The sequence below is a fragment of the Palaemon carinicauda genome, chromosome 41 (genome assembly GCF_036898095.1).
Source record: "Palaemon carinicauda isolate YSFRI2023 chromosome 41, ASM3689809v2, whole genome shotgun sequence".
In the NCBI taxonomy this organism is placed as follows: Eukaryota; Metazoa; Arthropoda; class Malacostraca; order Decapoda; family Palaemonidae; genus Palaemon; species Palaemon carinicauda.
Window position 1 is genome coordinate 5698233 of NC_090765.1, and position 27738 is coordinate 5725970.

The 27738-nt window shown below is 44.8% G+C and overlaps 1 protein-coding gene across 3 annotated transcripts in view; it reads right to left on the reverse strand.

Annotated features, from left to right (window-relative positions):
- Nucleotides 1–27508, reverse strand: part of Fpps (Farnesyl pyrophosphate synthase) — a 152145-nt gene extending 124637 nt beyond the window's left edge. For 2 of the 3 annotated variants that reach the window (XM_068364163.1, XM_068364161.1), the window contains exons 1-2: nt 27336–27507; nt 26822–26994 (exon numbers count right to left, since the gene is read on the reverse strand). In XM_068364163.1, the coding sequence (XP_068220264.1) occupies nt 26822–26979 (158 nt within the window). In that variant the 5' untranslated portion in view covers nt 26980–26994; nt 27336–27507. Of the gene's footprint in view, nt 1–26821; nt 26995–27274 lie in introns of all 3 variants that reach the window. The other variant, XM_068364162.1, reaches the window with a different exon arrangement.
- Between the last annotated feature and the right edge of the window lie 230 nt (nt 27509–27738).

Sequence of the window (27738 nt, forward strand, 5' to 3'; positions counted from 1 at the left end):
AGCAACACAAGACACTGGGAAAAGGAGGTGGATATAAGGGCATAAGGGAATGGGTACAACACGAGGTAACGACGTGGTAACACAAAGGGTCAGACGGGATGTGAGAGAGCAGCAAGATGTGATCAGCGCCGCGACCAGAAGCTTACTGACGACCGAGACCTACCACCATGCTCTTGCATGCTGACCCGGGTCGCCTCAGGGAGAGTATCCATCTGCAACAGAAGGACCCCACTAGAGAAAACGGAGATAGGAGAAACTACACAAAAAATCTGGTGGGTTGGGAGGAGAATCCCAGATACTCCTAAGAAAGTAGTTCGTGGTAAGTACTCCGTGTTGGAACAAATATAATTTCAGTATATACCCCTCAGATGGGTTGCCAAGAACAAGAATTATTTAGATAAGAGTTTGAGGCAGCTATTAGAAAAGTGACATAGGAGAAGCTAAACATAGGAGCAGACATGAATGGCAAAGTGGGGAAGAGAAGGGATGAAATGAAGAGGTACATGGAAGCCATGGTTTTGGAATTAGAAATGAAGATGGGGAGTACGTATATATTATATATGGCTAATATTGTAGTTTTGAATTAGCATGTATGAACACCTGGTTTCAGAAGTTGAATAAGCACATAATTATCTATGAAACTGGAGGAGAGGAAAGTCAAATAGATGAACTGAAAAGGTATTTTGGGGGAAACATGTGTTAAACAGCATAAGACTGGTAGAAATCAATTTTAAATGAGGTAGAAAACCCAAGAGGAGAAAGATGACAAATTTGGATAATTTGTATTTTTCCTAACAATACAAACCTTAGCTATTTATTAGGGGTATTACTTTCGGCAAAGCTGAAATGTCAAGCCATTAAAATTTAGCGAGGGTTAACTACCGACACCACTAGTTAGCGGAGGGTAGGGGGGGTAGCTTGCTACCATTCCCACACCAATGATTTAGCTCACTTTGCTTGGAGGTAGGGCTTCAAGGGGGATAGGGCTGGCGGGCAAGTTTGTATAAATGGCTAGAGTTTGTATTCTTAGGAAAAATACAAATTATCTCCAAATTTGTCATTTGTTCCGTAACAGAAATACAAACCACGCTATTTGTTAGGGTGACTCACCCATTAGGAAGGGTGGACGTCCCTGCCAATCTGGCATTTGGCTTTACCCGGGGGCTCATTATGTGATTATGTTAGTACTAAAAAAAAAGGAGTCCCTGCGCCTGGCTAAAACCTTGCTACGCAAGGTCCGCGGCCTACACAAGCTGTGTGTTGAGATATGCAGAAGTGTGACTGTCTAGGTAAAGTTATTCCGAGTCTCTTGTAGAAAAAATTGCAGTAACAAAGACTTCCCCAATTCCACCTCGCAAGGGTATGGGGACGCAACAGTATTAGCTTAATACTAGGTGCACAAGGGATTATGGTTTACCTGCAGTGGTTTGAGGTCAGCATATGCAGAGAACCCAGGATGCTGCTTTCCCCAAGAGAGGGGAGGATGAAGAAAAGAATAAGAGCCAGTCAAATCTTTTCATTCACTCATACTAAAACCGGGTAACAGTGCCCTCAACTTTCTGCTACTTGTCCAATAAGGAGCTTGAGGTATACAACCAGATGTTGTGCAGCCACGACAGGACCAATAGAGATTGTATCGAGTTCCTGTGGGTCACGTCTTGCGGGAGAAAGGTTGTAAAAATCACCTGGTGCATTCACATCCTTTCTTGTAAAACCTGCGTCACAGAGTAATCTGTTTAGAATGGCCAGGAGCATAGCTATGCCCCTGACATTGTGAGTCGTCATGTTGGGTGAGGCTCTGGATTCAGAGCATAATTGTTGACTCCAGCAAGGATGATGTTTTGGTGGTGATCCTCCTTTAGTCTCTCCCAGTGCTGATGACAATAGAATGGACCCGGGTGGGCTGTTGCCGTTCTCTCAAGGAAGAGACTCATACTTTACCCTGGGTACAGTAATGGATGATCTGGATCGTCCGTTACCGAGTGGAGACTTGTGTAGGATCCGTCACCTCTGGAGACTGTGTCTGGCGACATACTCAGGGATGAAACTGAACGTTGCCTTTCGCCCTTCTCATTAATGGACGATGTTGAAAGAGAGACCAAGAAGTTCGTTGACTCGTATGGCTGCTGTCAGTGAGTGTAGGAACATTGTCTTCTTAAAGCAGGTGAAAATTTGTTGCCTGGTTTAGTGGAACATAAGGAGGTCTCTTTAGAGACCGGAGAATTTGAACCATGTTACAAGAGGAAGGTCTCAATTCCGACTGAGAAAAGGCAGGTTGTAAGTCCATATGAGTTGGGAGAGGTCTAGCGATGAGAGGATGTCCCTTCCTTTCAGTTTCAAGGCGAAGGCTCAAGGTTGAGTAATCGTCTTTATCTGTTGAAACTGAAAAGGGGGTCTTTTCGTCTTGCCTATACTCGAGGATTCCACTATTGCTGAAATAGAGGTATCGAGTGGAGAGAAACACTTTCCCATGACACCAACCACAGAAGACGTTATACTGCCTGGTAGACTGATGCTTAAAAATTCCTCAGATATCTAGACAACCTTTTCGCAACTTATTGCGAAAAGCCTCTGTGAGAGAGGAGGTACTGGGTAGTCTCCAGGCGTACAATCATAGCAAAGCTATACCTTGTGGTAGGTGTCGAAGTGTGGTTGGCTGTGATGTGAAGAGGGTTCTCTTGGGAGAGAATATCAGGAGCTGCAAAAGGTTTGGAAACCATTCTGCGTAATGCCATAGCAGAGCTATGAGAGCCCTTCAGAGGCTGACCGATGTTCTAGCCTTCTTGAGTGCCCTTCTCCAGACAAAACAGGGACGAGACATAAACGTCATTGCTGTATCCACCGTTTTTGGCCTGTTTCTTGCCAGAGAGCCTTGGGGTCTAGGGCTGGGGAGCAGCGGCAGCCTGAGGTTCAGGGGCGTTGCGAACAGATCCCTAGTTGGAGGACCCCGTAAAGTCAGACTTTGTCGGCGACAAGGTGATCCAAAGACCATTCAGTATACCTTATCTGAGATGCTGTGCACAGATTGTTGGCAAGCACATTTCTCTAGTCTGGAATGAAGCAGGCTGATAGTAACACCGAACAGACTTAGGCCTATCTTAGTATTTATACTGCTAGATGGGAAGAGGCTGCGAGCAAGTTCCTTCTTGCTTGTTGATGTGAGCCTCTATGTGGTGTGTGGTGTTGTCGCCCATCACATCACTGAGTGGTCCGTTAGGAACTGATGAGGCTGTTGAAGGACCTGAAAGTTGACCTTCATCTCTTAAGAGATTTAAGTGAAGGTACTTTTGGACTCTGTCCAGAGGGCTGAGGTCATGTGGTGCAGCACTATGGTTCCTCTTCTCTTCTTTTGATGTGTTCTAAGCATAGCATCAAGTTCGAGGGGTGGGGATTATACCACTCCGTAGATTCTCGACTGACACCCATCCCATGAGGTTCGTCCAAACTTCTGGTCCCATGGAGGTCAGAATGTTTGGGAGATCGAGGGCCTGATTCCAATCGGAGTCAAGTCACTCTGAGCTGGGAGTTCTTCTTGTTTTGAGAAAGTTTGTGGAGATTGGCGTCTAGAATCATTCCCAGATATACCAGTCTTCTGAGAGGGAAGTAGGGAAGACTTCAACAGGTTTACCTTGATCACTGGATCTTGGTAAAAGGACTTCAGACATTCCGGTGCTAATGCAAAGTTGCCACCAAGTCTGCTAAGGTCAGTCAGTTGTCCAGAACAGAGGAGACAGAAGCCGATCCTGTGAGACCAGGATGGGTGTAGTGGAAAGATCGAACACAGTGGCCTGAACTGGTGTTTCTTGTTTGTCTAGACTAAAACTTCAATCCCTCCTAGATGGATGGTTTAGGCCTGGAAGTATGTGTCCTTTAGATCCATTGAGCTACTCCCAGATTCTGAGTCTTAGCAATAAACATAAGGCCGAAGCTGAACATTACCTCTCCCCATCCCCTTGAATGGGCGATGTTGTATGAGAGACCATGAAGTTCGCTGACTTGCTTGGCCGAGGCCAAAGCTAGCAGGAACATCGTCTTCCACGTCAGGTGGCGATCTGTTGCATGGCGTAATGGTTCATAGGGAGTTCTCTTAAGAGACCTGAGAACTCGAACCATGTTCCATGGGGGAGGTCTCACTTCTGACTGGGGGCAGGTAAGTTCATAACTCAGTATGAGTAGAGAAAGTTCTACCGATGAAGAAATGTCCATTCCTTCAGTCTGAAGGCGAGGCTTAAGGCTGGGCGATAGCCTTTCACTGCCGAAACTGAAGGCGCATTTCTTCACGCAAAGACAGAAGGAACTCCGCTACTGCTGGAATAGTGGCACCGAGTGGAAAGATACCCTTCCACGACACCAACCACAGAAGACTTTCCACTTTGCCTGGTAGACTGCTGTTGATATTTTTCACAGATGTCCAGACATCCTGATCGCAACTTGTTGCAAAAATCCTCTCTCAGAGAGGAAATGCTGGATAGTCTCCAGGCGTGAGGTCGTAGCGAAGCTACAGCTTTGTGAAAGATGTTGGCATGTGGTTGTTTGAGTAGATTGTGTCGTGGAGGGAGTTCTTTTGGAGGCTCCGTTAGGAGTCGCAGAAGGTCCGGGAACCATTCTGCGTGATGCCATAGCAGAGCTATGAGGGTCATTGAAAGATTGACCAATGCTCTGGTGTTGTTGAGTACCCTCCTCATCAGACAGAACAGGGGAAAGGCGCAAACATCAATGTTGTCCCATTATTGTTGGAAAGCATCTTGCCAGAGAGCCTTGGGGTCTGGGACTGGGGAACAGTACAGCGTGAGCCTGAAGTTCAGGGCCGTTGCGAAGAGGTCCACAGTCGGAGAACCCCACAAAGTCAGGACTTTGTTGGCTACTAGATGATCCAAAGACCACTCGGTACTCACTATCTGAGATGCTCTGCTCAGGGTGTCGTCGAGCACATTCCTTTTGCCCGGAATGAAGCGTGCCGATAGTGTTATCGAGTGGATTTCGGCCCATCTCAGTATCTCTACAGCTAGATGGGATAGTTGCTGTGAAAAAGTACCTCCTTTTTTGTTGATGAAGGCCACTACTGTGGTGTTGTCGCTCATTACCATCAGAGTGACTTGCCAGGAACTGTTGACGAGCCAGAAAGACAGCCTTCATCTCTAGGAGATTTATGTGGAGGTACTTTTCTGACTCTGACCAAAGGCCTGAGGTTGTGTGGTGCAGCACGTGGGACCCCCACACTTTTTTTGAAGAGTCTGAAAACAGCATCAAGTCCGGGGGGAGGACGAGAAGGTCCACTCCCTTTCATAGATTCTCGTCTGTCACCCACCACTGGAGGTCTGTCAGTTCTGCAGGTCACATGGGGATCTGGATGTCCGGGGAGTCGTATGTTTAATTCCACTGGGATTTGAGTCGCCACTGTAGGGATCTCATCCTGAAGCGACCATTGGGAACTAGACTGGCCAGCAATGAAAGGTGACCGAGGGAACGTGGCCACGATTGGGCTGGAAGTTCTTCTCATCTGAGAAAAGGTCTTGCGACCTTTGTCAGGCTTGCTATCCTGTCGTCTGATGGGAAGGCTTTATGGAGAATAGTGTGTACAATCATGCCTAATTATACCAGTCTTTGAGTGGGAAGCAGAGAGGATTTCTCTAGATTTACCATGATCCCCAGATCCTGGCAAAGTCTCAGAAGTTTGTCTCGGTGTGGAAGAAGGGTTGACACAGAGTCTGCTAGGATTAGCCAGTCGTCAAGATAACAGAGGAGACAGATGCCAATCCTGTGTGCCCAAGATGACACTAGGGTAAACACTCTGGTGAAGACTTGTGGTGCTGTGGAAAGACTGAAGCACAGCACCTTGAACTGGTATATTCTGTTGTCTAGGCTGAAACTTAAGTACTTCCTTGAAGATGGATGGACTGCGATCTGGAAGTACATGTCCTTTAGGTCCAGTATGCACATGAAGTCTTGCGGTCTTATTGCTAGTCTGACCGTGTCTGCCGTCTCCATGCTGAACGGAGTTTGTTTGACAAACTTGTCTAGAGCCGAGAGGTCGATGACTGGTCTCCAGCCTCCAGACGCCTTCTTTACAAGAGTCGACTGATGAAGCCTGGGGATCTGTCGAGGACCTCTTGGAGAGTGCCCTTCTTCAACAGGGTTTGAACTTCTGCCAGAAGGGCTAGCCCCCTTGCCGATCCCAAGGCAAGGGAGTTCAATGACACTGGATTCCTGGTCAGGGGAGGTAGAGATGCTATGAACGGGACGCGATATCCTAGACTGATCACGTAGATTGTCCAGGAATCGGCCCCGAGTTGCTTCCACCTGTTTGCGCAACTTTGTAGGCATACCCCCACTAGTGGAAATGCAGGGGGGACTGCCTATCCTAGCGTTTGCGGCCTCGGCTGCTCCCTCTAGGAATTTTCCCTCCCCTGGAGGACTTTTTGCCTTTCCTGTCTTTGACAAGAAAGGGCTTAGACCCCATTGTCTTCGCTGCAGTTTTAGTCGTCGTTGTGGTCATTTTGGAAGGGACTGCTGTGGTGCTGGAGGTTTGTAGGGCTTACTGTAGATGTTAAAGCCCTATGGAGGAGGGAGTCTTGATGAGACTTCTTCCACCTCTCAGCAGCATGTTCCACATCCTTAGGCTCAAACAGATGAGATCCCTCTATAGAGGAATGTCTAAGCCTATTGATCTCGACGCTAGGGACCTTCTGGTGGAATCTCTCGGCTACTGCACCTCGACGTTTCAAGATGGTATTTGCCACCAAGTTCAATACTTGGTGGGCAAGAAACTGACTCGTGCAAGTACCTGAGAGAAGGAAGGTTTCCATAGCTTTCCTGGTACGTTCCTTGGAGAAATTCTTGGATCGTATCAGGATACCTAAGGTCCCTAACCAGATATCAAGCCAGAAGTAGCTTGCATAGCATACTTCGTGACCTTTTCCTGGTTAAGGATTTCGGCTGCCGAGAACGAGACCTGCCGGTTGGAGTCTCTCTCAAGATGGATTCCCCTGGTTAGCTCTTCCAGCGCGTGGTGAAGAGGAAGAGCTGAACTGGGCTCCTCCAGGATCTCGAAGTACCTCCTCTGCTGAACGCAAGGAGGTGGGAAGAGCTTGTTCGAGGTACCGGAATGGTTGGAAGAGGACATCTCGGAGAGCTGCTAGGCGATCTTGTCCCTGGTGCTCTTCACCCCTTGAGACCAGAGCAGGGCTGCACTGGTCTTAGAGGGATTTTGAGTACCAAAGACGCGGTCTACGACAGTGTTTTTGCCCTCTCGAGGGAGGATCTCTGGGTCGGAAAACCCGTTGAGAACGCTCATTAGTAGAACCTGCCAGAATGCATGTTCTGACTCCTGCTGGTCTCCTCCTGTTGTAGTATTTGCAGCGAAGTATCCTTCTGTCCCCAAAGGCTCTTCTTGGGGAGACTCGCAGACATTCCCTGAGTGGCTGGTTGGCTCCATTCTACCCCTAGTGGAGGACTTTGGCATGGTTTTGGAGTCTTTGGATTCCTTCCAGGGAAGGAGGTAAGACTCAAACATCGATGCGCGTGGCATGTCCCTTCTGTTCTCAGATTGCGAGGAACTCTCGGCGTTTAGAGATATTTCCTCCATTGGTGCGATGGGGGTCTCTCTCTTTGTGTAGTTCCTTAAGTGACGGGAGATCTTCGTCCAAAAGGGATGAAGAGTTGGTCTGAGGAACAGGAGGAACTTGCCTCGATGGTCTGCGTGGAGTCAGTTTTGCCCTCGGGGAAGTGACCGCGTCCGAAACTCCTCTTTTCCTCTTCAAAGGGGTAGAGGAAGCCATGGTTCCATGCCCTAGATCTAGAGCTATAGGTTACTCTGACGAGCGATCAGACAGGACAGGCTTGAAAGCCTGGGTTACGGCTCTGATCAAGGCATTGAACCAGGGCTGCTGGATGACAGACCCCCTGAAGGGAAAGGGACCAAGGTTCCCTGGGAGGAGTTACTGGAATAGGTGGGTTTGCCTTAGGATGTAGCTTAGGGATCCTGAACCCCTCCGCATGAAAATATTTCCCTTCTCCCCCAATGCGTGATGGAATGCACTTGCGTGGAGGGGAATGAGGAGATGGTAACCTTGCCGGATGACGTGCCTGTTGGTGTGCATGCTCGTGCGCGGGAGAATGTTGGCTCTCGGGCGCGGGAGAATGTTGGCGCTCGGGCGAGGGAGAATGTTGGCGCTCCGGCGCGGGAGAATGTCGGCACTCGGGCGAGGGAGAATGCTGGCGCTTGGGCGCGGGAGAATGTTGGCGCTCGGGCGCTTGAGAATGTTGGCGCTCGCGCGCAGAAGAATTTTGGCAAGTGCGCACGGGAAAATGTTGGCGAGTGCACGCGGGAGAATGTTGGCGATTGCGCGCGGGCGCAGGAGAATATTAGCGTGCGCGTGGGTGCGGGCACGCAGGAGTATCATGATGAGCGCGTGGGTGCGGGCACGCAGGAGTATCATGATGAGCGCGTGGGTGCGGGCACGCAGGAGTATCATGATGAGCGCGTGGGTGCGGGCACGCAGGAGTATCATGATGAGCGCGTGGGTGCGGGCACGCAGGAGTATCATGATGAGCGCGTGGGTGCGGGCACACAGGAGTATCATGATGAGCGCGTGGGTGCGGGCACGCAGGAGTATCATGATGAGCGCGCGGGAGAGTGTTGGCGCGTCCGTAGGAGAGAGAGGTATTTGATCCAGGGTTTTCCCGAAAGAGCTCCGCACATAACAGGGAGAAACCTGACACCTAGCTAAATTCCGTGCAAGGCACAGTTAGCGGCCTGAGCAATCTGTGTGATACTAGCAGTGTCGCTAATCTAGGTAAGAATTCTAAGAAATGTAGGAATCTTTGAATCAACCGTAGACGTTACCCTATCGAACCTCGCTATGAGATATGGGGGCGTAACAGGTATATATCTCTATACCAGCTTACACAAGTGAAATGGTTTTACCTGCAGACAGCGGAGGACGGCTTTGCAGAGTACCATAGGTGCTGTTCCCCCACAGCGGGGAAGAAGCAAAAAAGAAGGAGCCAGTCATTCTTTATTATTCATCCCAGACTTAACCCTGGTTAAACTCTGCCATCCACCATCTGCAACTTGTCCATCAAGGGGTCTGAGTCTTAGGACCATTCTGGAACAAGATACTGATGAAATCTGCGCGCATCTCCTTAGCGGCGTCCTTGTTGGATCAGTGACGTCACATAGGCCTTCTGCCACAAATTGAATGAAAACATCTGGTAGTATGAGGTTATAGACTATATTAGTAGTTTGTTACAGGCAGTCATTCCTTCCCTTCATTCAAAATCCACCAGAGTGCAATATTGCTACACACATGTCCCTGGACTAGGGGATGACCACTCAAGAGAAGGCCATCTCTCCCGCTGACGGGAGGGATAATCAACCCCTTTTGCTCCAGACGGGAAATCTCGTTACAGGCGAGGTGCTTGCTGAAAAGACGCTGGCGAAGGGGATCCTTCCCTCAAAAGGGAAGATCGCCCAACACCTGGTGAAGAACGCCCCTCCCTCGGAAGGGAAGGTTGTTCAACATCTGGGGACAAACCTCCGGACAGTTCACTTCGTCTCCCTTCCAGACAGGAGAACCAAGACAAAAGATTGATTCCATGAACTGCCATTGGGACATAGCCAAGGTTAGGCCCTAGATTCCCCCCCCCCCCCCAAGGGATCGTCTGGCAAGTCACTTCGAGGAGGAGGGTTGTTAAACATCTGTAGACAAACCTCTAGACAGTTCACTTCATCTCCCTTCTGGACGGGGGAACCCAGACAAAAGATCGATTCCATGAACCTCCTTTGGGACATAACCAAGGTTAGACCCTGGGTTCTCCCCCGAAGGGATCGTCCGACAAGTCACTCCAAGGAGTACTTGTTAGCAACTGTTCACGCCAGCTTGTCAAAGCAGGGTGAGCAAAATCTGAGGCTTAAACAGTTGAGTGGGCATGGGAATATTTGGGTTGAAGACTTTTAAAGCCTAAGGATGCAAAAATCGAGACCTGGGAAGGATTTCTGCTCCCATCGTGTGCCCAACTGCAAGACCTTTCGCAACCTTTCCTTGTATGGAGAACCCGTGAGACCCAAGGAAGGCAACAAAAGATTAACTGCTTCATCATAAAGAGACTCCCCTACGGTGGCTGCCAGCGCTGTTTCTCTAGGGGATACAGCGAAGGCCCCCGACATAAAAGGTTGTTTCAGAGTTACATGGGTGCCACTCGTACTCATTCTACTCCCAAGAGAAGAACGAGAAGAGTCATCGCGGAGAAATTGAGTTTACGGAGAATGATGGCAAGGTTTCTTCCCTTTCTAGATTGACCTCGAGCCTTCCTCCGTTGTCTACTAAATCTCGCCCACTAAGAGGGTGACCACTCCAGACACACTGGAAGAAGAGACTCCTGCGTGCAAGAGTGACCCCTGCACACAGGGCAGAGAACATGAGGATCCGTCTCTTCAGCGGACATGAGGGTACTGTAACAACGGCATCCTTCATTACCAGGACAAACCTGTATTCTGGATCTCACGGGCAGTCATACCTGAAAAGAAAAATAAATGAAAAACAAAATTTTTGCTTCCTAGGCCATTTGTTAAATAAATAGAAAATCTTTTACTTAGGGTTTAGCGGAGAAGTTAAAAAACATCTGTACTCCACAAAGCCGAAATCAAAAGTGACAGTGTTTACTAGTGCTGGTGTGAATGGGGTGGTGGGTTATCCCCACTATCCCCTCCCATTAACTAGTGGAGGGTAGTTACACATCGCAAAATCTTAACAGCTAGATTTCAGCTAGCGCCAAAAGAATACTATTTAAAGAGCGTAAGGTTTGTATCTAGTGCCGGAACAAAAGAAATTTATATAATTTATACAAGGTATTTTTAAAAACAACTCTGCAATACTCTATGACCAAATAAACTTTAAATCACCAATCAACCTTTTTACTATAAAAAATGCATAATTCAGCTTAAATCCTATAAACTTCATCATTAATGTAAAAATATTTATATGAACAGTAGACAATTTCTTTTAAAAGCTGAACACTCCAAAAGACAGCACTAAAATAACCTTGTAAGATCTGATAATGTACACAATTCACTAAACAATAGCTACCAGGTTAAAATAAAGAAGGGTGGAATCTAAACTAAAAATATCTACAATGTTGCAATGCTGATGATACCATCTGTCTCCAGTTTAAAAATGTCTATCAGCAATGAACTTTACCCAGCATAATAAATAAATGCAGAGATTACTAGGGAGTGCATCTTACATTAATGTTCATCAATAAGTTAAACATTGATAAAGAGGCTACTTCCCAAATATACTAACAACCTCATAAAAAAAAATAATAAAAATTCAGCTGCTTAGTCATATGTAAGCAGTTGATATTAAAATGATACTAACAAAGCCAACAATTTTTACATTAATCCTAGCATACTATATATGGATGGTGCCACTTCTTGCAGACTTTTATATCCATAACAAATAACTTTAATGGTACAGTTAGACCTGCATATATTGAAAAAATGGTGTGAATTTTTAATGGTACAGTTCGACCTGTATATGTTGAAAAATTATATTTTCAATTTAAAATAAATTTTTGAATATACTTACCCGGTGAATATGTAAATAGCTTACGTCTCCGACGGTCGACATATTCCAAAAACTCGCGAGCGATCGCCATGAAGGTTGCTGGGTGTGCCCACCAGCGCCGACTATCGGCCAGATACCGCATATACTTCTCAACCAATTCAGTTCTTCTCAGTCCGTAGGGTCTCTATCGGGGAGAAAGGGAGGGCCTTTAATTATATATATTCACCGGGTAAGTATATTCAAAAATTTATTAAATTGAAAATATCATTTTTAAATATTAAACTTAGCCGGTGAATATATAAATAGCTGATTCACACCCATAGTGGTGGGTAGAGACCAGTATTAAAACAATAAAGGCTTATATGCTCAAGAGTTTTTGACAAATATTCAAAAAAACAAACTTAAGTATAGGTACCTGGTAAGGAAGCTGACTCTGATGATTACTCTGCCTCATTAGTCCGCTATCCTCACGAAGCCCAGCGATCCTCTCAGGATGCTGAAAGACTCCCAGGAGCTGTTATAATCAGAGTGAACACCCCTACAACAGGACCTCATCAATACCCTTAATCTGGGCGCTCTCAAGAAACAATATTTTGACCACCCGCCAAATCAAAAGATTGCGAAAGACTTCTTAGTCTCCTGTACAACCCAAAACAAGATTAAAAATTTCAAGAGAAGATTAAAAGGATATTGGGATTAAGGGAATGTAGTGGTATTACCTTCACCCACTACTGCACTCGCTGCTACGAATGGTCCCAACGTGTAGCAGTCCTCATAAAGAGTCTGGACATCTTTCAAGTAATATGAAGCGAACACCGACTTGCTTCTCCAAAAGGTTGCGTCCATAATACTTTTAAGGGATCTATTTTGTTTAAACGCTACTGAAGTTGCTATCGCTCTAACTTCATGAGCCTTAACTTTAAGCAAATTACGATCCTTCTCACCTAAATGAGTGTGCCTCTCTAATCAATAGTCTAATAAAATAAGACAACGCATTCTTCAACATGGGCAAAGAGGGCTTTTTAACGGAGCACCATAAAGACTCTGAAAAACCTCGCAGCGGTTTAGTTCTAGATAAATAAAATTTAAGAGCTCTTAAACTTCATTCCTCACAATCTCAGACTGGGGATTTCAAATGATTTAGGCCAAGGACGAGACGGAAGTTCATTTTTGGCCAAGAAACCAAGTTGAAGAGAACATACTGCTTTATTAGCGGAGAAGCCGATATTCTTGCTAAAAGCATGTATCTCACTAACCCTTTTCGCAGAAGCCAAGCTCACCAAGAAAAGTGTCTTGAGGGTAAGATCCTTCAGGGAGGCTGAATTTAATGGTTCAAACCTGTCTGACATAAGGAACTGTAGGACCACGTCCAAGTTCCAAGCAGGAGTAGAAATATGACGCTCCTTGGAAGTCTCGAAAGACTTAAGCAGGTCTTGAAGATCTTTGTTCTTAGAAAGATCCAAATCTCTATGCCTGAAAACAGAAGCTAACATGCTTCTGTAGCCTTTAATGGTAGACGCAGAAAGGGAGCGACCGTTTCTCAGATAAAGCAGAAAATCTGCAATCTGCGCTACAGAGGTACTGGAAGAGGAAATAGAGGAGGACTTGCACCAGTCTCTAAATACCTCCCATTTAGATTGATAAATCCTGATGGTAGAGGATCTTCTAGCCCTCGCAATCGCTCTAGCTGCCTCCTTCGAAAACCCTCGAGCTCTAGAGAGTCTTTCGATAGTCTGAAGGCAGTTAGACGAAGCGCAGGGAGGCTTTGATGAAATCTCTTTACGTGAGGCTGTCGCAAGAGATCCATCCGCAACGGCAGACTTCTTGGAATGTCTACTAGCCATAGAAGTACCTCTGTGAACCACTCTCTCGCGGGCCAGAGGGGAGCAACCAACGTCAACCTGGTCCCTTCGTGAGAGGCGAACTTCTGAAGCACCTTGTTTAGGATCTTGAAGGGTGGAAAGGCATAGATATCTAGATGAGACCAGTCCAGAAGAAACGCGTCTATGTGGGCCGCCTCTGGATCTGGAAAAGGAGAGCAATAAGTCGGGAGCCTCTTTGTCAAAGAGGTCGCAAAGAGATCGATGGTGGGTCGACCCCAAGTCATTCATAGTCTCTCGCACACATCCTTGTGGAGCGTCCACTCCGTAGGAATCACCTATCCTCTTCGGCTGAGACAGTCCCCTAAGACATTCAACTCCCCTTGGACGAATCTCGTCAAAAGAGAGATGTTTCGATCTTTTGACCAAGTGAGAAGGTCCCTTGCGATGACGAAAAGAGAGTGGGAGTGAGTGCCTCCTTGCTTCGAGATGTATGCCAAGGCCGTGGTATTGTCTGCATTCACCTCAACCACCTTGTTTCGAACCAGACTCTCGAAACTTCTTAATGCTAGATGGACTGCTAAAAGCTCTTTGCAGTTTATGTGAAGACTCCTCTGGTCTGCGGACCAAAGACCCGAGACTCCAGATTGTCCAGTGTTGCCCCCCAACCCAAATCCGATGCGTCTGAAAACAACACATGGTTTGGGTTCTTGACTGCCAGAGAAAGACCTTCCCGAAGTCTTATGTTGCTGTCCCACCCAGCTAGACAAGTCTTGACTGAATCGGAGATTGGAATCGAGATCATCTCTAAACCCTTCTCCTTCTTCCAATGGAGGTCTAGGTGAAACTGGAGAGGGCGTAGGTTGAGTCTCCCTAGAGAGATAAACTGCTCCAGCGACGAAAGAGTCCCTAGGAGGCTCATCCAAACTCTCACAGAGCAACTGCTTTTCTCTTGCAAGAGACGGACTTTGAGCAAAGCCTGCTCCATCCTGTTGGAAGACGGAAAAGCCCGAAAAACTCGACTCTGTATCTCCATTCCCAAATAAAGAATGGTCTGGGATGGAGTCAGTTGCGACTTCCCCATGTTCACCAGGAGACCTAACTCTTTGGCCAGGTCCAAAGTCCACTGTAGGTCCTCCAGACAGCGATGAAGGGACGACGCCCTGAGTAACACGTCGTCCAAATACAGGGAGGCAAATGTAGGAACTTCGCTACATTCTGCATGAGCCTTGTAAAAACAAGAGGAGCAGGGCTGAGGCCGAGGCACAGTGCTCGGAATTGATACACCACCTTCCTGTACACAAACCTCAGATAATGTTGAGAGTTTGGATGTATCGGAATGTGGAAGTACACATCCTGCAGGTCGAGAGAGACCATCCAGTCGCCCTCTCTGACCGCTGCTAAAACAAATTTGGTGGTCTCCATCGTGAATTTTGTTTTTACAACAAACACGTTGAGAGCACTTACATCCAGCACTGGCCTCCAACCTCCTGTGTTCTTCGGAACTAGGAAGAGACGGTTGTAAAAACCTGGGGATTAAAGGTCCGAGACTTTCACCACCGCCCCCTTTTCCAACAACAGAGAAACTTGAAGATGCAACGCCTGTCTCTTTGTCTCCTCTCGATACCTGGGAGAGAGGTCTATCGGAACTTTCACAAGAGGAGGTCTTCGTACAAAAGGAATTTTGTAACCCTCCTTCAGCAGCAAAACAGACTCCCGGTCTGCACTCCTCTTCTCCCAGGCCTGCCAGAAGTTGGTCAATCTGGCCCCTACCGCTGTCTGAGGACGTGGGCAGTCAGACTCTGCCACGTGAGGATTTAGATCCTCTCTTCTTACCTCGTTTGCTATCGGCACGAGAGCTTCCCCTACTGGGAGCTCTGCCACGAAAAGGCGGGATAAACCTTGCCGCTGGCGTGTCAAACTTGGGTCTGCTGACATGAGAAGACGAAGGCATAACCTTACGAGCAGTCGTGGCCATTAAATATGCGTGTCCTTCTGAACAAGAGATGCCGTGATATCTCTAATAAGCTGTTGAGGGAACAAAGTAGAAGATAAGGGAGCAAAAAGAAGTTCTGACTTCTGACAGGGAGTAACCCCTGCAGAAAGAAACGAACACAGAGTCTCTCTCTTCTTAAGAACTCCTGCTGTGAACATAGCCGCCAGTTCATTAGAGCCATCCCTTATTGCCTTGTCCATGCAAGACATTATCTGAATAGAGACATCCTTGTCCGCTGAAGAGACCTTCTTACTTAAGGCTCCCAGAGACCAATTCAAAAAATTAAAAACCTTGAAGGCACAGAAAATTCCTTTAAGGAGATGATCCAGATCTGTAGAGGACCAGCAAACCTTCGAGCGTCTCATGGCTAGACGACGAGGAGAGTCTACAAGGCTTGAGAAGTCTCCCTGGGCAGAGGCAGGCACCCCCAAGCCGAGAACTTCTCCCGTGTCATACCAGACGCTCGCACGAGAAGCCAATTTGAAAGGGGGGAAGGCAAAAGAAGACTTCCCTAAACCTCTCCTGGTCACTAACCAGTCTCCCAACAAACGTAAGGCTCTCTTAGAAGAGCGAGAGAGAATCAACTTCGTAAACGACGGAGTCGATGAAGTCATGCCTAACGTGAATTCAGACAGCGGCGAACGTGGAGCCGCAGTAACAAAATGATCGGGAAAAACATCCCTAAAGATAAGCATAATCTTTTTAAAGTCAAGGGATTGCTGGACAACCCTAGGCTCCTCCCCATCTGAAGGGATCCCCAAAGGCACATCAGCAGGAAGGGGATCAACAACTTTCTCCTCCGAAGGAACATCATCCGACAAAGGTAAAGTCTTGCGACACGGAGAAAACACAGTGTGCCGAGGCGGCAACGATTGACAGGCCACATCAATATGCGAAGGAGCCGCAGCAAAAGTCGTGGGGACGACGTCACGTCGAGACTGCAAAGACTGAAGGTCTTGAGGCTGAAAAACAACACAAGACTGCGGCGACTGACGGTCGACATCACGTCGGGACAACGGAGTCGGCCGATGAACGTCACGTCGGGACTGCGGCGACTGCTGCTCAAAGTCACGCTGTGACTGCGGAAACTGAAGTTCAACGTCACGTAACTGACGCGACTGACGAGGAACACGATCAGAATCACGTTTAACAGCACCGCTGACATTAGCGCTAACGTCAAAATGACGAGACAAATCTCGCTCAGGAGGTTGAAGACCTGCATCACGCTTGCTGGACTGACGAACCGCAAGCAAAGGTTCTTTACGAACCTGGTCATGATCATAAACTTCCATTAAGGATGAAAGATTTAACTGCATGTCTTGTAAGACACTCAACTTAGGGTCAACAGGAGTCGAAACGGACCGTGACGTCGGCAACGTCTGTGCATGCAAGTTATCGCACCGAACGAGACCCTCGAACTCAACGTCATGTTTACGCTTAACAGGAGAACAGTCATCCGATGACTGAATACGGTCAGAGCTGCCCAATGACTACAGCCAGGACGCTGGACCTGTCCTGAAGGGACCGACTTGCGTTTCAAAGGTCTTGAAACCTTACGCCAAGGCTTCTTATGAGACGAATCATCGGAAGACGAGGAGAACTTCGTTTCTCCTGTCTTATGGTAAGGACGTGCTTGAAGAGCAACGTCTGATACCTTTGAGGGAACGTCTGTACGTTGGTTTACACCTTCTCCCTGGTGCAGGGGAGCTTAAAAGAGGTCTCGGACTAGGCAAGTGACAAGCACGAACAGACGAACCCTCTGTCAAAACACTAAATACATTTGATGCACTTTCCACTTTACCACTTTGACCCTTTAAAATTTTAACGTCGGACATAAGCTGGTTCCTGTCCGAGGCCAATGATTCGACCTTCTCACCCAACGCTTGAATGGCCAATAACATATCACGCATAGAAGGTTCATTAGTGCCAATAGGGGGTTCTGAAACTACCACTACAGGAGAAGGATTAGGTTCAGGGGCATAGGAAGAGGAAAAATCTATAGATCTAGAAGAGCTTCTTCTCACCCTATCTCTTTCGAGTTTCCGAGTATATTTCTCATACTCCAACCACTCGAATTCAGATAAAACAATACATTCCTCACATCGATCCCCTAATTGACAAGATTTACCACGGCAATTAACACAAATAGTATGAGGATCGACGGAAGCTTTAGGAAGACGTCTATTACAGTCTTTCGCACATTTACGATAGACAGGAGAAGGGTCAGCCATTATGAAAACCTCAAAGAAAATCCAAAAGAAAGCCAAGTTCAGCAACAATAATCAAAAAAGGGTTTCAAGAGTTTTATCGAATAAAACCAACACAGCGAAAGCAATAAAACCAAGAACAAGTACTTCACCAATCGGTAGAAACTTGAGGTTAAGCGCGACCGGAACCAATGCTGTCACTACCACCAACAGAGAAGAACTGAATTGGTTGAGAAGTATATGCGGTATCTGGCCGATAGTCGGCGCTGGTGGGCACACACCCAGCAACCTTCATGGCGATCGCTCGCGAGTTTTTGGAATCTGTCGACCGTCGGAGATGTAAGCTATTTATATATTCACCGGCAAAGTTTAATATTTAAAAAATTGTGTGAATTATGATGATAAAAATAAATCATATCACAAATTTTTCAATAAAATCGTTTCTCCCTAATTATAAAAACCAATCCTTTAATAAAAGGATTCCATTTTAGCTGCTTAAAAGCTTTTAAAAAGGTAAACATAGTTGCCAGCTAAGTGGAAAATAAGCCTCGCCAACCCGACAGGAGGAGTAACCCTCACTTTGAGCTATAACCTAGGACTTGCAAGGTCATTAAGCAAATAAGGAAACTTTAAAGACTCAGGTTTGTTTTGTTAGGAATAATACAAATTACTTTGAAATTTGTAATCTGCTCCTAAACTAACCATCATCATTTAACTGGAGCTTAATCCTAAGGAAGGCATTAGTCCCTATTAACCAATATGGTTGATTTGCTAACCTGGGAAATGTTAAAACACTTTAAGTGTTGTAGAATACCAAAAGTGATGACTCAACCTCCAAACAATCTGAACATGAAAGACTTCCCAGATGATAAGTCAAGTCTGTACCAGATGACTGGTACATACATACATATACCAAGGCACTTCCCCCAATTTTGGGGGGTAGCCGACATCAAACAAATGAAATAAAAAAGGGGACGTCTCCTCTCTATGTTCCTCCCAGCCTGACAAGATGATAACTGGTAGGCAGTCATAAAAGAACCTATACAGTGAACCCTCGCTACTTCGCGGTTCGACCATCGCGGATTCACCACTTCGCGGATTTTTTTCATAACCCATGTATATACATATATAGCGGATTTTCCAGAAATATCGAAAATACCGCGAAGTGACCGATGGTGCGAGATTGGAGAAAGTAAGGAAAATTGAATCGTGATTGATTTTCAATATAAATGAAACTTTGAGGAGCAACAAAGATATCATTTGTTAGAGAGATAGAGAGAGGTAAGGAATGGGAGGTAGTGAAAAGTAGCCCACAGAGAGAGAGAGAGAGAGAGAGAGAGAGAGAGAGAGAGAGAGAGAGAGAGAGAGAGAGAGAGAGAGAGAGAGAGGGGGGTTTAATTGTAATAAACAAAAAAAAATTGATAGGTTATAACACATTGGTGCTTATGTAATATCAACTGTATACTGTAGACGGTTTGAATAAGTTAAGAAATGGTATAAATAATACTTTGTTAGTGTATTCGTACACACTCAAGAGCGGCAGCTAGATGACAGCTGATCTAATCACAGCCAAAAGTAAAAGAAAAAAGAAGTCAACAATATTCGATTTTTAAAACAAACCCGAAATTTAAAAACAAAAGTACACGCTTTCTTAATGTGCAATTAACTATTTAAAGAGTGGCAATTTTCTAGAATAAAATGATATTTCCCAAAAAATAGTGGTTTGCTGATGAAATCGGATGCCGTATTTTTAGCTATGATTGAAATGGATGTAGACTCGGCCTAATTATTTCGTTTCGTATTTAATTGACACTAAGAAAACTAATTTTAGCTTCTTCATCTAAATGTAAGTATTGTATAACACGAAGAGAGAGAGAGAGAGAGAGAGAGAGAGAGAGAGAGAGAGAGAGAGAGAGAGAGAGAGAGAGAGAGAGAGAGAGAGAATCAGCTGTTTTACTCAAATGGCGTGTTTTTGTTTCGTGAGAATTTCATCGCCACGACTTTAACAACAACATACTGTACTGAACTTTACAGTATTATACAGACTACTGTAATATGATAAAGTAAAATATTTGTAATCTATTTTATATGAAATGGGGCTATTTTTTTTTTTTTTTTTTTTAAATTTACATTTACGTATGTAAAACAACTCTTTCTCTCTCTCTCTCTCTCTCTCTCTCTCTCTCTCTCTCTCTCGTAGATTGTTTTCCTGCTTTGCTACGTATGTATGATTTTATATAGATACGGTAAATAATATTTGTAATAACATATTTTATTAAAGCTTTTACTGTAATATCATTATTTATCACTTTCATCATGCGCGTTAAATTCCTTAGTTTGTTTACTGAGCGTACTTTATGACGCCGTCGTTTCAGGCGGCGTCATAAAGAAAAACATTTTATTTGGAAGTCCTAAGAAAAATTAAGTAAAACATTAGTAATAACCAAATCAACATACTGTACTGAATAATCAATATAATCGATGCAGAAACTAACCAATACACAGATGTGTAAATACGTTTGTTTCTTCATTATAATCAGAGATAAACGTAAACAAAACATTGGTTGCCATTTTTTATCGTGCTTTTTGGCGTGTTTAGGAAACGCATGATATAAAGTCGCCCTTAATATTTGTGCCTGTTTTAGTTTAGGGTACGTTAGTACATGCATTAAGTGTTCTGTACATTAAAGGGTAGTTTGTTAACAGTACTACGTAAAAGGGAAAGTTTTAAAAGTCTGAATATACATGTTAAATAAATAGGTAAATATGCTGTCACTACTTCGCGGATTTTCACCAATCGCGGCCGGGTCTGGAACCTATCTACCGCGATAAACGAGGGTTCACTGTATCCCTAAGGATATAATGTCTGAATGTATGGTCATTAAAAGAAAAAGGACCGCATACATTCCACTCAGCTTTCACCCCATCTGGAAGTATGGGGGAGATACTTAAATACAAAGCTGGTCTGTGAAGATATGCAGCTATGAAGCTTGCCTAAATCTAGTGTCTGCTTCACCCCCAATAAACGGCAAGAAAAAGGCAGACATTCTTACCTTTCCTACTGGACTTACATTGCAACCGCAATCTTAGACGAGATGCTTCTTGTCTCCTGAGAGAGCTAGATTCGGAAAACAACTTGTGTGCAGGATAAAGGATAAGGTTATCCAGGAACCTGTGGCTGTGTGATGTTCTAGCTCGTAAGGTGTGCACCACCCTTCTTGGATCTGTGTGAACAGCAGGATTCCTGGAGACAAGATTCGAGTGAAACTCACTTGGAGAGAATCACATCAAACAATCATCAAGCATTGATCATCACATGTTCCTGTTTCACTAAAACCAGATGGTAAAGAAATTGCTGGTTGCTAACCAGAGACACTTCCAAAGAGTCTGGAGCGATGGCCAGTGTGAGAACCCATGTAGAATTCTCTATTGATGAGTACAATCTCCAATGTTGACGCTGATGAGACGGAAGTTCTTGGTCGAGTGGAAGCTGCTGCGCTACTTCCTTGTTTGCTGATATACACATTCAATGCGACACAATATTAGCATACTCCAGTCCTATGTCTTCTGCCAGACCAAGTGACTAGCTTTACTGATTGAACACAATTATTAAGTCATGGCAAAAGGAAGCCAACTGTCTTATTCCTGGAGCAAAGCTTACTGAAGGGAAAACGGATAAGTCAGTTGTTGAGAAAACCAAAGGGGTAAATCTACATCCTTTAGGGTCGAGTAGAGGTGAACAAAAACTCTCAAGGGTGATATACAGTCTGAAGCTCTAGCTCTGAACTAATAACTAAAGCCCAGAGGACAAGAGATAGATACTTCCTGCTGGTTGGCCACAGGATGGTTATTCAAGTAGATGTATCATTCAGGTTAATTGAGAGTGACGTCTTCTTGATGGCAGAGAGTGCAATATTTGCCGTCCTCCTCTAGAAAAGAGTCAAAGAAAGGGAAGACGGTTGGTCACTGGGCCTCAGTTTACTTCTTTACTGGAGGCATTAACTATAAAAATCCGAAGTGTTTGGAAGACTTCACATGCATTCTTCTCCCCCTTGTTCATTCTGAACCAAACCCCTGTTGATAAGCTGGCTGAAGCATCAGGGAGGTCCCTGCCTCCTGCCTGAGAAGACTATGTCTGAATACCATTTCTGCATTTTGGGACTGTCAACCACTGGACAAGAATAGGAACCTTTACAAGCTGGTCCTGGAAGTAGCTTCCATGGTAGCAGACTCCAGAACTATGTGCTCTCGTGCCTAAATTTTCTAATAGGTACTTGTTGTCAATGCCACAATCATTGAATCAATGGACAGTGGAGGAAGAACGGCCACCTACTCTGGCACAGTAAACTTCTATTGTTAAGAGTGCAGGGCAAGATTCTACTCAATCGGCTGGAGTGTAAGGGGTTCCTTTGGTTGGAGAAATAGGACTTGATCCTCACAAAAATCTATGAGGAAGAACCAACACTGGACTATAAGGGATGGTTAAAGTCGAAGCACCAATCAATTGGCATAATCCCTCACCTGATAAGTATTGTTGTTACCCTCTCTGGTCAATGAACTCACAAAATGAGTGCATAAACCTTGATGATTGTAGATTAATCCTTGAAGATCTCTGCCTCCTTAGGTAAGGAAGTAAAGTTGGATACCGTGATGGACGATTCTCTCAACATTCTTCGAACAGGAATGTAGAGGAAAATGGGATGAAAGCACATTGGTTGGACTCCTTTGATGACTGAACTGCTTCAGGCTGTGGCTCTCTCTGAGGATAAGGGGAACTAAGTGCCTTAGCCTTTAGAGAGTGAACAGGAGAGTGAGGTGCCATGCATTAAACAAATGCCTGTTCCTAGTTGGAGAAGATCCTTGCCGACAACCGCATGAGAACGATGTGGCCTCGCAATACTTTTAGGAGTGCTACGATCAGAGCTGAGAAGTCACCTATTCTAATCCTTATTATATGAACAAGCTGGAAAATTTTACAATTTGATTAAATCTAGGAATATGAGAAAACTTCATCTCCTGGAGTGATCTCTCTAGTGTTGGAAGACCTAGTTCATGGAACTAGGTCTCAACATATTAGATCTCGAGTACTAAAAGAATCTGGTGTAATGTTAGATCTCTGTGAAAGAACAGGTGACAGGTGTATTAGTTCCCTGGTGATTCGAAAGTAGCAATCACCCGAGAAATTAGCAAAACTTCCGATCATGTATCTCACAATCAGTGGTTTCCAATAGCATATTCCCAGATAGTATAGTTCTCAACAGCATGATTCATCATGTGGCCAGTCCCTTAGAAAATTACAATCATGGAGAACAAGCCTGAGGAGACTTGTCATGTAGGAAGATAACACAATTGGAACGTTCCAATGAAAAAACAAAACACAAAGGAAAACATTTCTCTCATAAACGGAACATTTCTAAGCCTGTACAAGAAATGAAAACGGTCATAGAATCCTACTCCACCAGTATCATATTTTGAAGAGCTGAAATGAAGTACTGTACTGTATATTTTAGAATTTCTGTGACCCGAAAATTACAGAACAGAAGGACACACGCAGAGTCCTATCCCAAAGTCTCCAATTGTGTAGTGTCCCGGTCAATCTTCTTGGACTTCCAGCAATAGCTTATCACCTCTGGAACTCTCCAAAGAAGGAAGGGGACAAGGGCAGCACCTATCACTCTAATCGAGGGTGCGCGTGTACCGTGTATCTTATCATATTCTCAATGAAGGAAGCGTTCATGATATTCTACCTCTCACATCACGTATGAGATGAGAACGCATTAGGATCATTCTCCATGAGTGGTTAAGTTCCAGATAAATACCATTCTTTTTAGTGCTTCTTTGCCAGGTAGCAGTGTATGTTAAGGTCGAAGGCACTGCACCTGGTACAACACCGAGAGTTATGCATGTCAACATATCTTCCCAGTGTGGGATAATTTTCCCCATATATCCCCTAGTACAAGACCAAGTACAGAAGCACGTACCTAAAGTTATTCAGTGTGTACTGCTTCCCCTCCCCCCCAAAAAGAGAGAGAGAGAGAGAGAGAGAGAGAGAGAGAGAGAGAGAGAGAGAGAGAGAGAGAGAGAGAGAGAGAGAGAGAGAGAGAGAGAGAGAGAGAGAGAGAGAGAGAGAGAGAGAGAGATTTTAGCCAAAGTGCAAGATGTCCATTAAGGTGTCCGTGGTGATCGTGTGAGTGCAGCTTGTGTGTGTATAGGGCAGTCCCGTGGAGAGCATTCTCGACAAGATGAATTATGAGAAAAATCACAAACTACTTTCTTGTGCATACTTGAAAGAGGCTCTCATCTCTCAGAAGAGTTGATCGTGTGTGGCAATGGTGTAACCGACGCATCTCAGGAACAATGTAAAATATTGAAAAAGAGGTAGCGTGGCAGGGAGCCCTATCCCTGCAACTATGGCTGGCCTTCCTAGACTACTTCTACCTCTTCCCCCTTTTCTTCTTTCTCTTCAGCTGAGAAGAGTCAGAGTACAAAGAAGAGAACATCAAGAAGGAGGACGAAAAAAAATGTGCAAGCTTCTTCCGACCTCTGATCTCGCTCCCGACTCTACAAGCAAAGCAGTCGAGGTACGAGTGACCATCAATGACAATACTCGCCTGGGAGAGAAACAGCAAAGGTTGCTCCAACAGTAGCCCTAATGCAGAGGCATATTGTCAAATGGATAGTGAAAGCACACTAAAAAGCCCCCGCAACCAAACAAGATGGGGACAGAATGTAAACTACAGACATTAAGCGAGGACGAACATCGCCTGGGTCCCCAGGAACAAGGGTCACGGTGACGGACAAAGGAAGAGAGTACTGGCACTGGGTCACACTAGGGACAGGAAAAACCCTATTACCCTTACCTTACCGGGCCAAGGGGTGGGTTGGGGGCAAGCAACACACACCAGGGAACCACCACACCTTTCATAAACCTATACACAGAATACCAGGGGAGAGTTAGCCTTGACTACCACCTCCCTCTAAACAGTCATGGAGAGCCTACCTGGAAGACCTAAGGAAGCCCAAGCCTTCCTTAGGTCAAGCTCATCATCAACAGCTTGCAGGTAACAGCAGTAGGCCCTCTGCCTCTGAAGGGGAGCGGCAGGCACTCACAGTTCCTAATGCACAAACAAGGCCTGAAAAAGGATGCCGATGTTATTCCGCTCCCTCCTGACCCCAGCGACGTACTCCCCGAGGATCGACGCAGGTGCGGAACCATCAGACCATCCCCGAGGAAACAGCAGCAGTAACTTTCACCAGCGTTTCTTAGGACATTGCTCAGTCCGACTCCGACGAACGCTTGGTGTGCATTTTCCCCCTTCCCCTTCAAGGCATATGCCTCCCACTGCACCAGAGGCCAAGCTCAACACTCGGAGCAAGGGAATGCCTGTGAACAGACATGCCCCCGGAACGAAACACAGAGGTGGTGCGGATCTACGAACAGCCGGCTTCTACATAAAATAGCTGCAGCAACTGCTCAACACTGGACAAAACTAAGTTCTTGTTTCTATTCCATTATTCAACAACCACAGATTGTTAAGAAAAAAGAATCAATCGTTTTGGCAAGCACTGTAAAGTACATCTGTACACCAAAACGGTCAAAGTAAAAAGCCAGTTATGAGTCTACTGGATGGGGGTGGGCTTCATCCTGCACCATCCCAAGTAGGATAACTGATCGTTATTAATTTCAAACACCAATTCCAGCTCATGCTCAAGTAATCTCCCTAATTAAAGGAAGTTTGTTAATTTGCTGCCGGTTCATGCATACTCGACAGCGACCAAATCAAAAGTGAAGCTCTCAGGCTAGGAAAGGGGGCGGAGCTTCTTGCACTGCACCCTTTACTAGCTGGATAACCCTTCGGTATACCATTTTTTGAGGACCGTCTCCTGCTAATGTTAAATCAATCTCCCTAGTTGTATATATATGTTGCGTAGCAGCAAATTATTGTCGTGCAGCACATTCATGTACTGTTTGCCAGAACAGAAGATAACGTTTATCTGAAATAGAAGCGAGCCACAGCGGAACCAAGACCATTTGAAGGACATAATATAAATTGCAGATAATTAACATGGCTGAATTACATGAACCACATATTTTTCCATCTGTTATATAGTTTTTAGGTATTTCTGACCATTACTATTGCTGCAAATCACTCAGTTTTTGTGTTTCTCAAACTGTAAAACCCTAGTTTTACACTGGGATCCCCCACTATTGTTTTTATATCTGATTGTTGGAAATCTCATGGGAGAGTAGTTTGCACTAATATTCAATGTTAGAAATGGATAAAACACAAGATGACCAGTTCGATAAATATATGGTTCATATATTTGGCTAGAAATTAAAGAACAGTAATGTATAATTACCAACCTATCATTATTTGCATAACTAAAATAAGGGCATTATTAAATTGTATATCATGATATTGATACAAATAACAAAGGGAATTTATGGCAGAAGCACCACCAACCAGAATTTTTCTGAACTGTACGAAGGTGTCACGAAGAAAACGTGAGAGAATAACATGAAAACTTAATTAAAAACTGTAACCAAGTTAATAGTGGCCACCAACAATAGGATATTGATTCATAATAATGCATTTGAAGATAGTTATTTGATTATGACAAATTCAATAGCTTAACTAACATTGCACTATACTACATAACTTGTCATTTAAAATGAGGTGAAGTTTTAAATCTATACAGTACCCTCATACCGTACTATTATGTAATAAAACTAGCCTGGTAGAGGTAATTGGGGGTTCATTGGGACCCGGTAAGGGCATGCCAATGTGTAGTAGTAAGTGGGGGTTACTTCAGATCGGGTCATATTTATTCAAAAACATTTCTAAAAATAAAAAAATCATAGTGTCCAGGCAATATACAGGGAGTGTAGCTCCGGCACCTCCTAACAACACAGGTAAGGACAAGTTGGATCATATTCCTGTAACTGTTTTTTCTGAAATATAGCCTTTCAAGAGTATCTTGTTTCATGCACCATTATAACTTGAAAAATAAGGGTTTGGGACATTTGTTAATGTAAAAAAGAAAAAAAATCAAAACACCAAAATATACATCTGGAACACTTCTCATCTGGGTAATAGTTTTGCTCCGTAACTTATATTAGTTACTCATTCATAAGCTGTGTCCGCCGATCTACAATGGCTCATGCTAAGCCAAGCCTTGATTAGGAATCGAACTAAAACAAAGCCAAAACTTAATGTCACTTCCGGTTACCTTATTAGGTGAGAAGACCGGTGAATATTAGTTGTTGCCTGCGAGTATCCTGCAATAAATGCTTGACCTTCATAATGCCCTTGACCTCCAAAATGTGTCCCTAGACGACTCCACGCCCCCGCACCTCTTCTAAGGATCAAAAATCTACAGCCAGACATTTCGATTTAATTTATCTGCAATGAAAATAAAGATCATGAGCATCTGCGCCCACATACATATTCTTACGGTTCTTTCCATCATATAACGACTATATCAACGATAGTGACATTAAATAAAAGTCTTTAAGCAACAAGCTTTCATTATGCTGGGTAACCTATTGGCTGTGTACGTGACAGGCCGACCTGGCCACTTGAGGATAAGACTTGTGCCAAATTTTGGGGCAGTTTAATCAATGCATCTAATGAAATGCCACTTATCATACTGCACTCCACTCAATAATAAGAAATAACTCACGAATTTAACTTAAACTAATAAAGCGCCATCAACATGCACATTCGTTTTCACTTCACCATACCGTTAACGTTGCCTTCTGCGATCTGACGTGAAGTGATCTTCAACACTATCTGAGTGAGACTGATTCTAGTAAACCTAGAGGGTGCTCAGCCAGAGGTAGAAAGTGACAGACTGTCAAACAGAATCGGCAGTCGGCAGAACCGTCACTCGTACTGTCTCAGTCAAGTTGCTCACTGTCTTCCTCTTCTTTCATGAGGGTGAATAACAATTTACAGACAGTAAGCAGGTGTATAAGAGGAAACTCTCCACATCGAAGCATTGCTACCATAATAAAAACAAAAAACGCATAATGTGAATTAAAGAAATGCTGAAATGAATATGTAATAAATTCAAATTTTTATTCAAGATTAAGTTTAAAACACTAAAAAATTCAGTGAAGTGTAACCTGTGCATGGGGTCAGCAA